At 48.8% G+C, this 12,338-nt stretch overlaps 1 protein-coding gene across 1 annotated transcript; it reads right to left on the reverse strand.

Moving 5' to 3' along the window:
- Nucleotides 1–323: 323 nt before the first annotated feature.
- On the reverse strand, nt 324–11,964 carry LOC119110121 (degenerin mec-4-like). The gene is made up of 3 exons (XM_037233860.1): nt 11,900–11,964; nt 9,500–9,714; nt 324–1,567 (listed from the first exon to the last, which is right to left on the reverse strand). The coding sequence occupies exons 1-3, from the start codon at nt 11,962–11,964 to the stop codon at nt 324–326; spliced, it is 1,524 nt and encodes a 507-aa protein (XP_037089755.1).
- Nucleotides 11,965–12,338: the final 374 nt, after the last annotated feature.

The following is a 12,338-nucleotide window of genomic DNA, read 5'->3' on the forward strand; positions in this document are numbered from 1 at the left end:
AACGTGATTGGCGACAGTTTTGATCGATGACCCGCAGAGACACGTGACACCTCCAGCCAGCCGGCGCGCTCGGGGCGCGGCGCACCGCAAGATACCTCCAGCGGGCTTGTGCGTTCGGGGCGCGTCGCACCGGTGTTAGCACCTCCAGCGGGCCGGCGCGTTCGGGGCGCGTCGCACCGGTGTTAGCACCTCCAGCGGGCCGGCGCGTTCGGAGCGCGTGACACTGGTGTTGGCACCTCCAGCGGGTCGGCGCGTTCGGGGCGCGGCGCACCTGTGTTGGCACCTCCAGCGGGCCGGCGCGTTCGGGGCGCGACGCACCGGTGTTAGCCGCGCTGCTCGGCGCGCTTCCGCTGCCGCGACACGCAGCTGGCCACCACGCAGTCCAGGATCTCGACGAAGGTCAGCAGCGAGCCACCGAGCATCAGGCCGAGGTTGCCGCCCACCTCGGCGATGAACGTGTCGAACGAGTACGCCTCGCGCTCGGTGACGCTCTCCTCGACGTCGGAGATCCACAAGTCGACGCCGCCAACGGTGATGGCGCGAGCGCCCGGGTACTTCAGGTACACGCTCGTCTCCTCCACGTGCCACTTCTCGTGCTGCTCAATGTGGTACCGGTCCTGCCGGCAGCTGGCGGTGCAGGGGCAGCTGTCCGTCCAGAGGATGAAGTCCCGCTCCTTGACGCCGCGTTCCGAACCGCCCGCCGATCGTTCCAGTTCCTTCAACGAACGACACGAGCGTGTACCGGGGCTGTAGCCGTTAGCCGCGATCCATGGCACAGAGCAAGGCTTGCCGCCACCGCTCGTCTCCTTGACCACCTTCGCGGTCACCATTTTCATCAAGCAGCTGCCGAGGCAACGCACCTGGCCGGTATACGAGTTGTCCGACGCGTTGCAGCCACGCCCCGAGCCGTGGGGTAGCGCTTGGGTGATCTTGCGGAAGATTTTCATCTGGTGCATGCGGTTGCCGTAGACTTTGAGTGTTACCGCCTGGCCGGAGAAGAAGGCGAAGTCGTTGTAGTGGACCTCCTGCGTGTGCAGGAACACCGTCCAGCCGCTGTGCTCGAAGTCGTCGAGCTGTTCGCGCTCGCGCATCACCAGGGTGATCTGGCCGCCCACCATCCGCCTGCCGACGGTGACGTTGGTGTTGAGGGTGGTGCAGAGGCCGTTGAGTAGCGTGTGCGACGTGCGGAAGGTGCCGATCTCACTGCACGGCCGTCCGTCTACCGTACAGATGAGCACCACATCCGCCCAGCTGTAGGCGGCTGCGCGGTAGAAGTTGTCGAGTCCGTCGAAGGTCGACCAGTTGAGCGTTCTGTAGCCCTGCTGGCGCCATGCCTGCCAGTTGAAGCCGTCCAGCTGGTGGCGCAGCACCACGCTCTTCTTGAAGACGTTGCCGTGGCAGACGGTGATGGCCGGCACGGGGATGTCGACCAGATTGCGGCGGGACCAGGCGCGCACGGTGCCGCCGGCCGACAGCCGGTCCACGCACACCTTCAGCTGCAGGCACAGCCACACCATCAGGCAGATGATGATCACCAGCCAGATGGCCCGACGTAGCCAGAACGCCCCTGTGGCAGACAGGGATGGTCAGCGCCAGGCGGCTCCACGGTCACCGCACGGAGCGGCGCCCACGGCTGGTCGACGCCGGGCGGAGCGGCCGGTTAGTGCCAGCAGCAGGCTCAATGCGAGGTCCAGCTTCATCACCAGGTTAAGCATTATCATGACCAGTGGGTAAACGTCCCCTCGCCAATCATTGTTGTACGTTATCAAGTTCACAAAGGGCAAGTGTTGGGACGGGCTCCATGGGCTACGTCATTTGGTGTTCCCGTGGCACCGTTCTTGTTGTCATCGTCGTGAAGTCAACCTCAGCTCATTCCAGGTGACTGGTGGGCACACTTTCAGGGGGGATGCTCCGCTCGGTCAAAGGGCGGAGCAAACAGCGGCCGGAGAGCTAATTGGGCGACATGTTGCGTGCGTACTAACACACCGGGCGAGGACGATAGTCCTAACAATTATCTTATCCGTGAACACGTGCATATTTTTTGCGTCAACAGCCATCGTCATTAGCTTGCTCACCTCCAGGATGAGCAAGAGTGCATGCATTGGGACTCTTGGGAATAACCGTATGGGTGAGCGACAACTTGACTCGCTGCCACGAGGGTATGGGCTCTCAGCTGTCTTCTCGGCGATCGGGGTGATAAAACAGCGACGCTGGTTGGGATTTGTGTGGATCCTTGGGCAGGGGGGTCTCGTTTTCTTTAGTAGCAACACTTACCAGCTTGCCAGTAAGTAGTGTTTCAAACTTACTACTGTTTGGGGCGTTTTATTCGTGGTGACGCGCAGCTGACTAAGAGATGCAATTTTAGCAGGCTTATCAAGTATATCAGGTCATAATCGGGAGAGAGATGAGTATCGGATTTTAATTATGCAGTGGGTTGAGTGCAAAGCGTAAATAACGACATGTGAATTACAAGATGTTTCCATCTGTTATCGCGCTTACTTTACAAACCATAGCATCGCAGCTTACCGTGAACTATCAGTTGTTCTGTAACTGTTGCATCTATGTGGTCTCTGTAGAATTCTTAGGCCTGTCTAATGACCAAACATAAGGTGTAAGCTTTTTGCTTTGTCAAAGCTGTGGAAGTATGACGAGCTATGACGTAGCTATGAGCATCAATACCACGTTCATACAACAGCTGCGATGGCACGTAACTTGTACGAACACAGTCGAAATGCTTGCAAAGCTTACACTCCTAAGGTAGAACAATTTGTCAAAAATGGCCTCAAACCGTGAAAATTTGAAGGGAAAATAATTTAATTCAAATCAGAGATCCACCGAAAAATGTTCATTGCGAATACGCCACCAAAATACGTCCTCGTCTGCCAACACCGCCACAAATCGGTCGAATAACTGAAAAATGAGTGCCTCTCTTTGGCTTCTAATCACAACGAAATGATTCGCAACTTACCGACGTTCTGAACCTAGATGCGTACTTCTGTATCTCAGCCAGAGCAATACTGACGGAGTTATGACCCCAGATATTTTGGGAAGTCCCGCGGTAAACGATTAATATTAGTTGTTTATCTTTACAGCACCAATCTGAGCGGATCGGTAGCTGCATCTGCTACGTGTGTAGCGGGATTTTTTTACGGGACATTGCGTTATATAATGTATAAATCGCACGACGCATACCGTGTCCAAATACCAACTGATGAAAACTGCTGATGCATCCCCTGAGGCCATTCCATGACACTTGATGACGTTGCATTTACGATTTTCATGTACAACGGTTACGTCGTCATACTGTAAAAGGCTGATGAAACACGAGGAGTACCTACTTCGCGTGAACGAGTCAAGCGTATCATTTCTTTGGGATCACTGCACAAGTTCACACCGATCTATGCAGGTGGTGCTGAGCCCGATATGTAATATTCCCGCCGGATGGAGTCCTGAGTGGCTGAGAACACGGTCAAAGGTCCGTGACGTCACACAGTGAAAAATTAAAATCTGTAATTTAAATGTAAAAACGCCGTGGAAGGACCTGAGTTACGCAGGTCAATATTCCATGTGCATGTGTGTAGAGAGTGCTGAGCTGTATTATGTCCAATCAGTATCAGGGCGGTTTACTCTAAATATGTGCGACAAATCCCGGTCTTCCGTCACGTGCCTTGCGCAAAGCGTCGCCCTCTATCTTTCATTTGCCCTTCCGGCTGCATATGTGTTGGCGTCTTGGGGTGAGCGCGACACTTGTTTTGCATATCGCTGAGAACTCAAGCGATCGCTGGGAACCGCTAATCGTCCAATATACGTAGCCCCTGGTGTTGATGGAGCACTAACCCAATGTTCTCAGTGAATATCGCCCATTGATATCATCAATTCATCATTCTCAGTGGGTACCATCGCTGTTGTAGGAAGAAACCCTTAAGAAAAAATCAGTTACAACAAACACAGAATGAAAAAGTTCACTGCAAAAACAGAATATCGGCCCTGCTTTTGATGCAACGAAGAGCCGAGCAATATACATTGCAATGTCATCGTGCCCACAAAGTTTCTGCAAGGTCATGTAAAGCTGCAGAGCCGTGATCTGGGAAGAGGGTCCTCCGCCTCCGTGGCTTGTGAAAGCTGCTGGGCTCGTGACTTAGTGTCGCTGAGCACGAGTCCCAGAGCGGGATTTTTTTTCACCCGAAAGACAGGAATAGTTAGTGTGGCAAATGGCCACATGAACCAAGAGCGAACGAGCAGCAGCATTGTGTGACATTTAAAGTTATCTGCAGTCCTGCCTGGCAAATGAGCGAAGGCGAAATCACATGTCGAATTAGACAGGCTAACTTGGATAGGTGGTTCAGGGCAGGCAAGACAAGCTTAGTCTTAGTCGGTTACTCCGGATTCAAGGCCATCCACGAGAACATTCGGAATAATAATAAAAATCATGAGTCAAAAACACGGATTTTCTCAACTTAAAAATGATTCTCCGCACGCAAAATAAGCGATACTTTTTTCTATCACATTGTGGCAGTCTCAGTACATCGCGAGATATCGAAAATGACAACTCGGAGCCATTTAGATGGCGAATTGAGCGTCTGCACAAAAGGCATGTTTAACATGAAATATAACCCCAATGACATTTGAATAAATAGTTTAAGTGACTATATTTTGGTACAAATGTGGTGTAATGCGCAACGGACAGGTAAGACTTCAATCTTGGCATTTTTGTCAAAAGGATGCTATGAAAATGACACATCGCTATCCATGCTATCAAGATGACAACTCAGGTCCACTAGATGGGGAGTACAGCGTCCACATAGTCAGCTATGCATACCATTAACTTTCATGCCAATGCTATTCAAAGAAACAACTATGTCACCAAATTTTGATAAAAGTGTGGCATAGTACACAGAAGTAGGAAGGCTTCAAACTTGGAATTCCTGTCAAAGGGATGCTAAGGTCTTTCCATCAAACTTGGGGTATTGGACGTGTTTTTGCTGTTATATTCTCCTGTTTGCTCTAATCATATCGTCTGAAAAATCGTGGATTTGAACTGTTTTCATGCCATGCTAGGTCACAAGATCTAAAGCTGCCAGGTTCACCGTGAAAAACATCAATTATTCCCACTTTTATCGGCTTGTTGCTGACTAGATATCAAAGTTCGTTTGGCATTTTCAATTTGCACGCAGTACATAGCACGGATATGACTTTGCAAGCCCCCCCCCCCCCCCCCAAACCCAAGGATGTATTGGGCTCCCAATGTGTTATTAAGGACTTTCTCGTGATGGCGATCCCACAATAGTCGCATGATCCTAAGACGTCTACTGGAATGTTGTGTCATTTTCATCAAAAATACCCCTTGTACAAATTCATGCATGTCGTTTCAGTTCGATTACAGGCATGATATATTGCTCATCCCGCTAACACACTGGAGATTATGCTTTATCATTTCCCCTGAATAGTGCTATCACTATTTTTAGAACTATCTATCATATTTTTATCACTAGCTATCACTATTTTTAGAACTACTAAAACCGGCCATTTCAAAGTCACTTCACAGCCGCGTATGTCAAAGCACGTAGGCTACAAACACCCTGGCACTGTCGCTTTGAGATGGATCTCAACCACGTTTTGATAACTTTCATGAATTTTGGCTGATGGTGGTTTTGACCTTAGATTTTCATTACGATGGTTTTCCATTCCAGCGGTATTTTAGGAACCCCTTGATCTACGTAGGGGATTTCGCGGCCTTCTCTGCTAGCCTATTAGGCCCCCTACCGCCGGGGGCGTCGGAGCCGCCACAGCAGTGTCATGACCTGCGCCATGAATAACTGACAGGGTACTCGCTAATTGTCTTGTCATACTAATCAGAACCTTGAAATATAGAGGATGTGCGTCTCTGATGGGGGTGCAGACTAATGGCGACGCATGCGGCACAGCGCTCACGCATGTGCACGGTACTCTCGTACCCACAATAAACATACATCGAGCTGTGGAATGTCCCGTGATGGCGCTGGAGCGAAGCGTACATCATGTCGTTAACCGGCATTATGCATGATGTGCATGGTGCCTTCATGGTTTTCAGTTCAGTTGGAAAGCTTCCCCTTAACAGAAGCCGTAATATGCGTCGGAAATGTGCAGAAACCAGCAAATTTGTTTAATTCGTATCTTTTGCATCCATGAATTTGTTTGAATGGAACTTTTTTACCTAGCAACTGGGTAGATATCGTGTGGTAAAAGATCGTATGCCGTCACAACGTCACCGAAATAACCTGACCGAAGGATAATGTGTGGATGATTGCGCTCAAAATATCGTATGAGATATAGATAACATGGATAGATCATATGTGAAGGATGATGTGTGATGGAAATGGTGCAGGACAAGGAAAGCAATGAAAAAGATCGCACGCGATAATTTTGTCATGGCTTAAAGACCGCACCGAACACTGTGTGAGATGAACTTAGTATGACAAAATATCATATAGCATAAAGGTAATAATGGCTTGAGTTCGAACTGAACACAGATTGCTTGAGGTGAAGACAGTCAGCAGTATGGCAGAAGCTGTTTCCCATGTACGACTTCGCCAGACAGCACCAATTGCACCCATTTCCGGATCGCCAGCTGACGTGACTCACAGGCTGTCGGTTCGGTCGGCGTCAGCTGGAAACGCACCTGGAGCCAAACATTCGATTCTGTGCACACATTTCAGCTCCAGAGACATCTGATCAGCTCCGGAGCCTTGCTGGAAGTGACGGCAATGCGTGCAGGCTTTTAACACGCGCTCTGGTGGGTCCAATTGCCCCCCCCCCCGAAGGTTTTTCGAGAATGGTTTCCGAACGGTGCGGCGTAGCCGCGCAAAATTTTACATGGCTATTCACAATTGAATAGCGAATCGCTTGGTATAAAAAATTCAGATGTACCTTGTAAGGTCACTGATCTATGGCAGGTCAAAGTCAGGCGATGGTTTCACCAAAGGCAATTTCTAGGGAATCGTTCAATCTGATGCAACAACGGAGCGTTTGACGAAGCTAAACATCTTTGAAATGCTTAATTAGGCAGCACAAACATTGAATGAGCAAAGTAAGTTGACCTAAGGTCAGGTATAAAGGCCAGACCAAGGTCAAAACCAACCTGTTTTATTGTTCTAGGGCTTGCTGTGTGGGGTATTTCCCGGTGCTCATTTTAAATTCATTGACAGGAGGAACCGCATGATGCATCTTCAATTGACTTTTTAGAGGTCATAATTGGTAATTGACCTAAGATGACCCAGGTCCACATTCGTTAAAGAGCATACTGCCAAGCATAATCTTCGCCCCTTATTCAAATGCAAAACTCAGGACAGTCTTGTATTATTTTGGTCACCATGGCCTTCAAAAGGTCAAGCAGGGTCACTGACCTAAACTGAGCTTGTGACCTTTTGCTAAAAAATAGTTGTTAAGATTCTGGGGTCACTTTGGAGACCAACCTGAAATTTGACTTTGCTTGACCTTTTTTGACCCGAAGGTCATGACCTAGTGACCTCAAACTTTGACCTAAGTGAGTTCACGTACAGGTCAACACACCCTGCAAATTTCGTGTCTCCAGCTTTCTTAGTTTCCGAGATCTTATGGGGGGGGTGGGGGGGTCAAATTGACCCTCCACCGGAGCGAAGGGTATCTAGCCGGCCACCCGGGCGCGTGTTAAAGATAAGATTTCCCGACAGAACACTACGAGGCACAGAATAAGGGGCTTCACCATGTGGACGAATGCAGAATTTCCGCATGATGCCCGCAAATCCAGCGATTTCCAGTTCATAACTTCAGGTTCCTGTATCCGAAATCCAAGAACTCTCTACAATCAGGGTCTAGGGTCCATAACATTTGCACATTTTAATGAAATCAGTGTCATACATACCTCTCAGATTTCGACTGAAATGTGCTGAGCTGAAGAGGGAGCAGGGGAGGACGGCTACCACACAACTGAATATTTTACGACAGTTTGTGCTCCTACTACCTTTTCCGAAGGTTTGCAAACACGCTGGTTTTTTGCTCACTGCAGACCCGGGTGCGTTTGTTGCTCTGGTCATTTAAACTATGCTGCGACACAGTTTTTCGACATGCGGTTACGACTTCCATTGATGAGGATATTCACGTTGCTCGATATTGAGCTTTCATTTATGTATACAGCCATTTGCTAAAATCCTTTGCAATGCGATCTGCCTCGTTGACACACCTTGAACTAGAGCATGCGGAATGTCATTGTCATTTCTGCAAGTTCCTCGAGTGTGCGTTTCGTCGGAACACGAGGCCTTCAATACGAGGAATGCGATGAAAACCGAACATTTAAAGGCGTTTTATGTGTGAATGCATGTTTGAAGTGCAAAAATGGTTTTGAAATCAATCATGTCATCGAGCTGCCCGAAATGCTGAGCAATGGATGGATTTTGGCAATGTTCCATATCAACACAGAGAAAACGACAAAGGGGCGATGCGAGGCCTCCAACGAACGACCAAGAAGTTTATATACGCTGTCCAGACAACCGACTCCCAAAATATTAGAGCATGCATACATACATACACACACACACACACACACACACACACACACACACACACACACACACACACACACACACACACACACACACACACACACACACACACACACACACACACACACACACACACACACACACACACACACACACACACACACACACACACACACACACACACACACACACACACACACACACACACACACCACACACACACACACACACACACACACACACACACACACACACACACACACACACACACACATGTGTATCATTGTACATATGTATACATGCATATATATATATATATATATATATATATATATATATATATATATATATGTATATAGGGATTATATTGGTGAAAGTGGCAGAACGCCATGTTTTGTACAGACACTGCGAAGTTCACGGCGTATTTAGCTTTAAGGAGCTTTTTCTAGTTACGCTCGGCTGAACCTTATGTTCCGTTCAACTTTGTTCGGCAGGTTAAGCATGATAGTACCAAAATTAGTTGGTATATGTTTTATCCTAATGCTTCGAAGATATATAAGTCCATCTCCAGAAGACGTATGAAGATGACTATCAGCACATGGCACAAAAATGTGGTGCAAGGTTTTTGGCTTCACCTCGTGGGATATATATATATATATATATATATATATATATATATATATATATATTTGTATACATAAAACCACATACACATATATATCTATATATATATATATATATATATATATATATATATATATATCCAATAAGGTTTTTTGCGAACTTTTGTACACTGACTTTTGTCTGTTTCCTTTTCCAAGGCAGGCCTATCCATGAAGACTCCTTTAGCGGCAACGTTTCTCTCGCAGGGAGGGGGGGGGGGGGGGGGGGCGCAGCGCAGCGGAACAGCAGATGCTGATAGGGTGGAGTCACCGCCCGGCCCGCCGCTCGGTCAGCACCATCGCCCTGCGCCCCCCACTTACCGGGGTTACAGACGAGTGACATGCCAGTGATGCTGAGCTGGTCGACGGGGCGGCCCTCCGGCGGGACAGGCTCGTAGTCGACCCAGCCGCTCTGGCTGACGTTACGCAACATCTTCAGCTCCTTGGTGGACAGCCGGTTCAACGCGTCCACGTCCTCATGGCGCAGCTCGCCCGCCAGCGAGATGGTCGGCACGTCAGGCGCCGCGTGCACCCTCCTGCCGGACTTCATGGCCGCTCGCGGGCGTCGGCCGCTCGTGTGAAGTGGTGAGCACGCCTGCCCCGCGCCGGGTCCCAGCCGTGCAAGTCAGTCGCGGCTGCGCACGCGCCACACCCCAGGTGATGGGATGGCGCGGCCGGCTAGCACCACTTCAATCGAAACGGGTATGCGGTACGTCGTTATATCGTGGGTCGCTGCAAGTGCTTTATTTGCTGTTTCTGGGTGTTGAAATGACGTCCAGCAACATGGAATGCTCCCTAGACCCGCCGATATAAATAGGACTCGAAGTGAGAGCCGCATTACCCCCACTTACATTGCTATTTTTGCAGTGCGCCGCGTGCATTCGGTCGTATACGTCACATCCCAATAGTACGGGCGGCCAAGCGATTTGAAGAGACCAGGAACAGCGAGTTTAGTTTTTCACGCATGTAATTGAATGTTCCCGGTCGAGTTACAGTATTCGCTCCTGTGTCAAACCTTTTGCATGTCATAACGAAACCGTGCCAAATGCATGTTAAATGCCGTGATTATTTATAGGGAATGTTTATATGAAGATGTTCAAATCTGAAGATACTGAAGCAAACATCATATATGATGAAACAAGCTCATCTCTAACTATTGGTATACTTCGAAGTGGAAAAGACTGCTCAAGACAGCACAATCCTCTGTTTAGTAATTATGCTCCTCAATGCGTCACCGTTTCATTATGTCAGCATACCTTACACATTGATTAAGAGCCAATTGACGGCAGTTATATCTTAACATTGCGCTCACGAACACCAGCTATGGGCGCCGTCATACGGATTTTTTTGGCCTGATCGCCGCATGGTTTATGAAATAACAGAATTTGAATGACGTTATTATGACTTCATAAGTGTCAAGGTGACTTTGGAATAGTCTGTCCGACATAACTTCCTCATTTTTGAGGGCGTGTGGCCCAGAAACTAGAGGGGCTTGGGCCTTACGGAGAGCAGGATTGTGAACAGCACCGAAGGGTGTTGAAGATGGCCATTTATTTTTAAAACCCAAAGGGGAATACTCCCCTCGAGCTGCGGATGTTCATATTTCTAAATGTGACGCTCATGCATCAATGGGGACTCCCGCCGCGGCTCGTGACACCAGCACCGCGCTTGCGCAATGTAAACATTTCGCATTTCGCAACATGATAATTTCACATTCCTCAAGATAATCATCCCGTATTTTACAGTAATTTCACCGCTGCGGTGAGACACAAGTCCACTGATGTATAAGCGTCACATTTAGGCCTATGGGCATCTGCAGCTTTAGAAAATCGCAGCGTGCTGTATTCTGAATCCCGCTTGTCTCCTACAGGGCATTGTCTCCAGATGCGTAAGCAAACTTACTATCGTGAGTCGCGACGACACGGCGAAGGCCGCGTCGCGCCACATGGCACCGGACCAGGCAAGATGGTCACTAACATTCAGGGCATCAGTTGCCCTGCCAAACACCGTAGATGAAGAACGTCGCACGGTATCCCATGTCATTAAAATTAGGGATTTTTTTTGTCTCGGAAGGTTTTGTTGTGATACAATATTGCTTTAATACCAACTTGAGCGTCAGTGAAGACAAAATAACGAAACGGCACCCCAAACGTGCCACGTCATTTAGCAATTTATGCATTTGGTGCCCGCGTTGTCCAGGAAAATAAATGCATATTGCTTTGTTTGTGACGCATGTCACTTAGTACCATATTGAGTGAGTTAACTGAGTGAAAACGATCGGTGCATAGCATGCATGTGCACCGTCATCACATTTGACTTTCAAACAGCCTTGATTATGGAGCTGAAGCGTAATATCGCTGAGCACGCCATGTCGGGTCCGCTTACCGTCACTCCCGCTGTCGGGCTCGCCGTTGGGCCCATTGCCCAGGTACAGGCTGCCGTGAGCCGTCAGCCTGTCTGCAACACACAAGGTGCATAGTACACAGGCGACGAAAAATTGATGGCAGCGATGGGGTGGTCCGGGGAAGTTTTTTGTTTGTTTGTTTTTCTCGTCGCTCGCCCACCCACGCCTCGCGTGATTTCTTTTCTCTTTTTTTTTACTCACCCACCCGCACCTGCCCACGTGGTTACCAAGATCACACAATGACTTAAACGCTGGTCTGAGTGGTGTCTGGGCATGTGTTGTCATGTGTCCAAAGTAAGCAGTGAGATTAGAGTTACTGTACGAGAAGAAGGCGCATGTCAGCGCCATTCATCTTCTTCTTCTTCTTCTTCATCTTCGCCATTGCGAAGCTTTACTCAGCATTGCCCAATAGGACAACCAGCCAACTTCACCAAAATCAGCCGCCGTCAAACGGAGGTGTGACAAACTACAAAGGGCTAGAAATCGACAACAGTAAGCTACATACGAGAGCAAAAATAAAGAAGGGCGTCGATTCATCAGCTATCATATCGGTCCGCTCTTCAGATGGAGAAAGTTTAAATAGGCAGGTCATTCTAACTTAGCTGCAGCGCACTGTACGAAGCGAAATGAACGTCTGCTGTCAGAGATACCAATTAGCTACCGGGTGGAAACACTGGCTGCGTACGCGGCGCTTTTACTAACCATTTCAGGCACAATGGGCAATTGCAGGAATACGTACCATCGCAATGTTTCATT

Source organism: Pollicipes pollicipes, unplaced genomic scaffold (assembly GCF_011947565.3).
Source record: "Pollicipes pollicipes isolate AB1234 unplaced genomic scaffold, Ppol_2.1 Scaffold_7231;HRSCAF=8579_pilon_pilon_pilon, whole genome shotgun sequence".
NCBI lineage: Eukaryota > Metazoa > Arthropoda > Thecostraca > Pollicipedomorpha > Pollicipedidae > Pollicipes > Pollicipes pollicipes.

What these genes read in the sequence shown, in the direction of transcription:
- LOC119110121 (XM_037233860.1), bottom strand. Translation starts at nt 11,964, where the DNA reads ATGGCGAAGATGAAGAAGAAGAAGAAGAAGATGAATGGCGCTGACATG. An exon ending in ATGCGCCTTCTTCTCGTACA is followed by an intron (nt 9,715 to 11,899) that starts GTAACTCTAATC and finishes GAAGTCCGGCAG; the next exon opens with GAGGGTGCACGCGGCGCCTG. An exon ending in GTCACTCGTCTGTAACCCCG is followed by an intron (nt 1,568 to 9,499) that starts GTAAGTGGGGGG and finishes TGTCTGCCACAG; the next exon opens with GGGCGTTCTGGCTACGTCGG.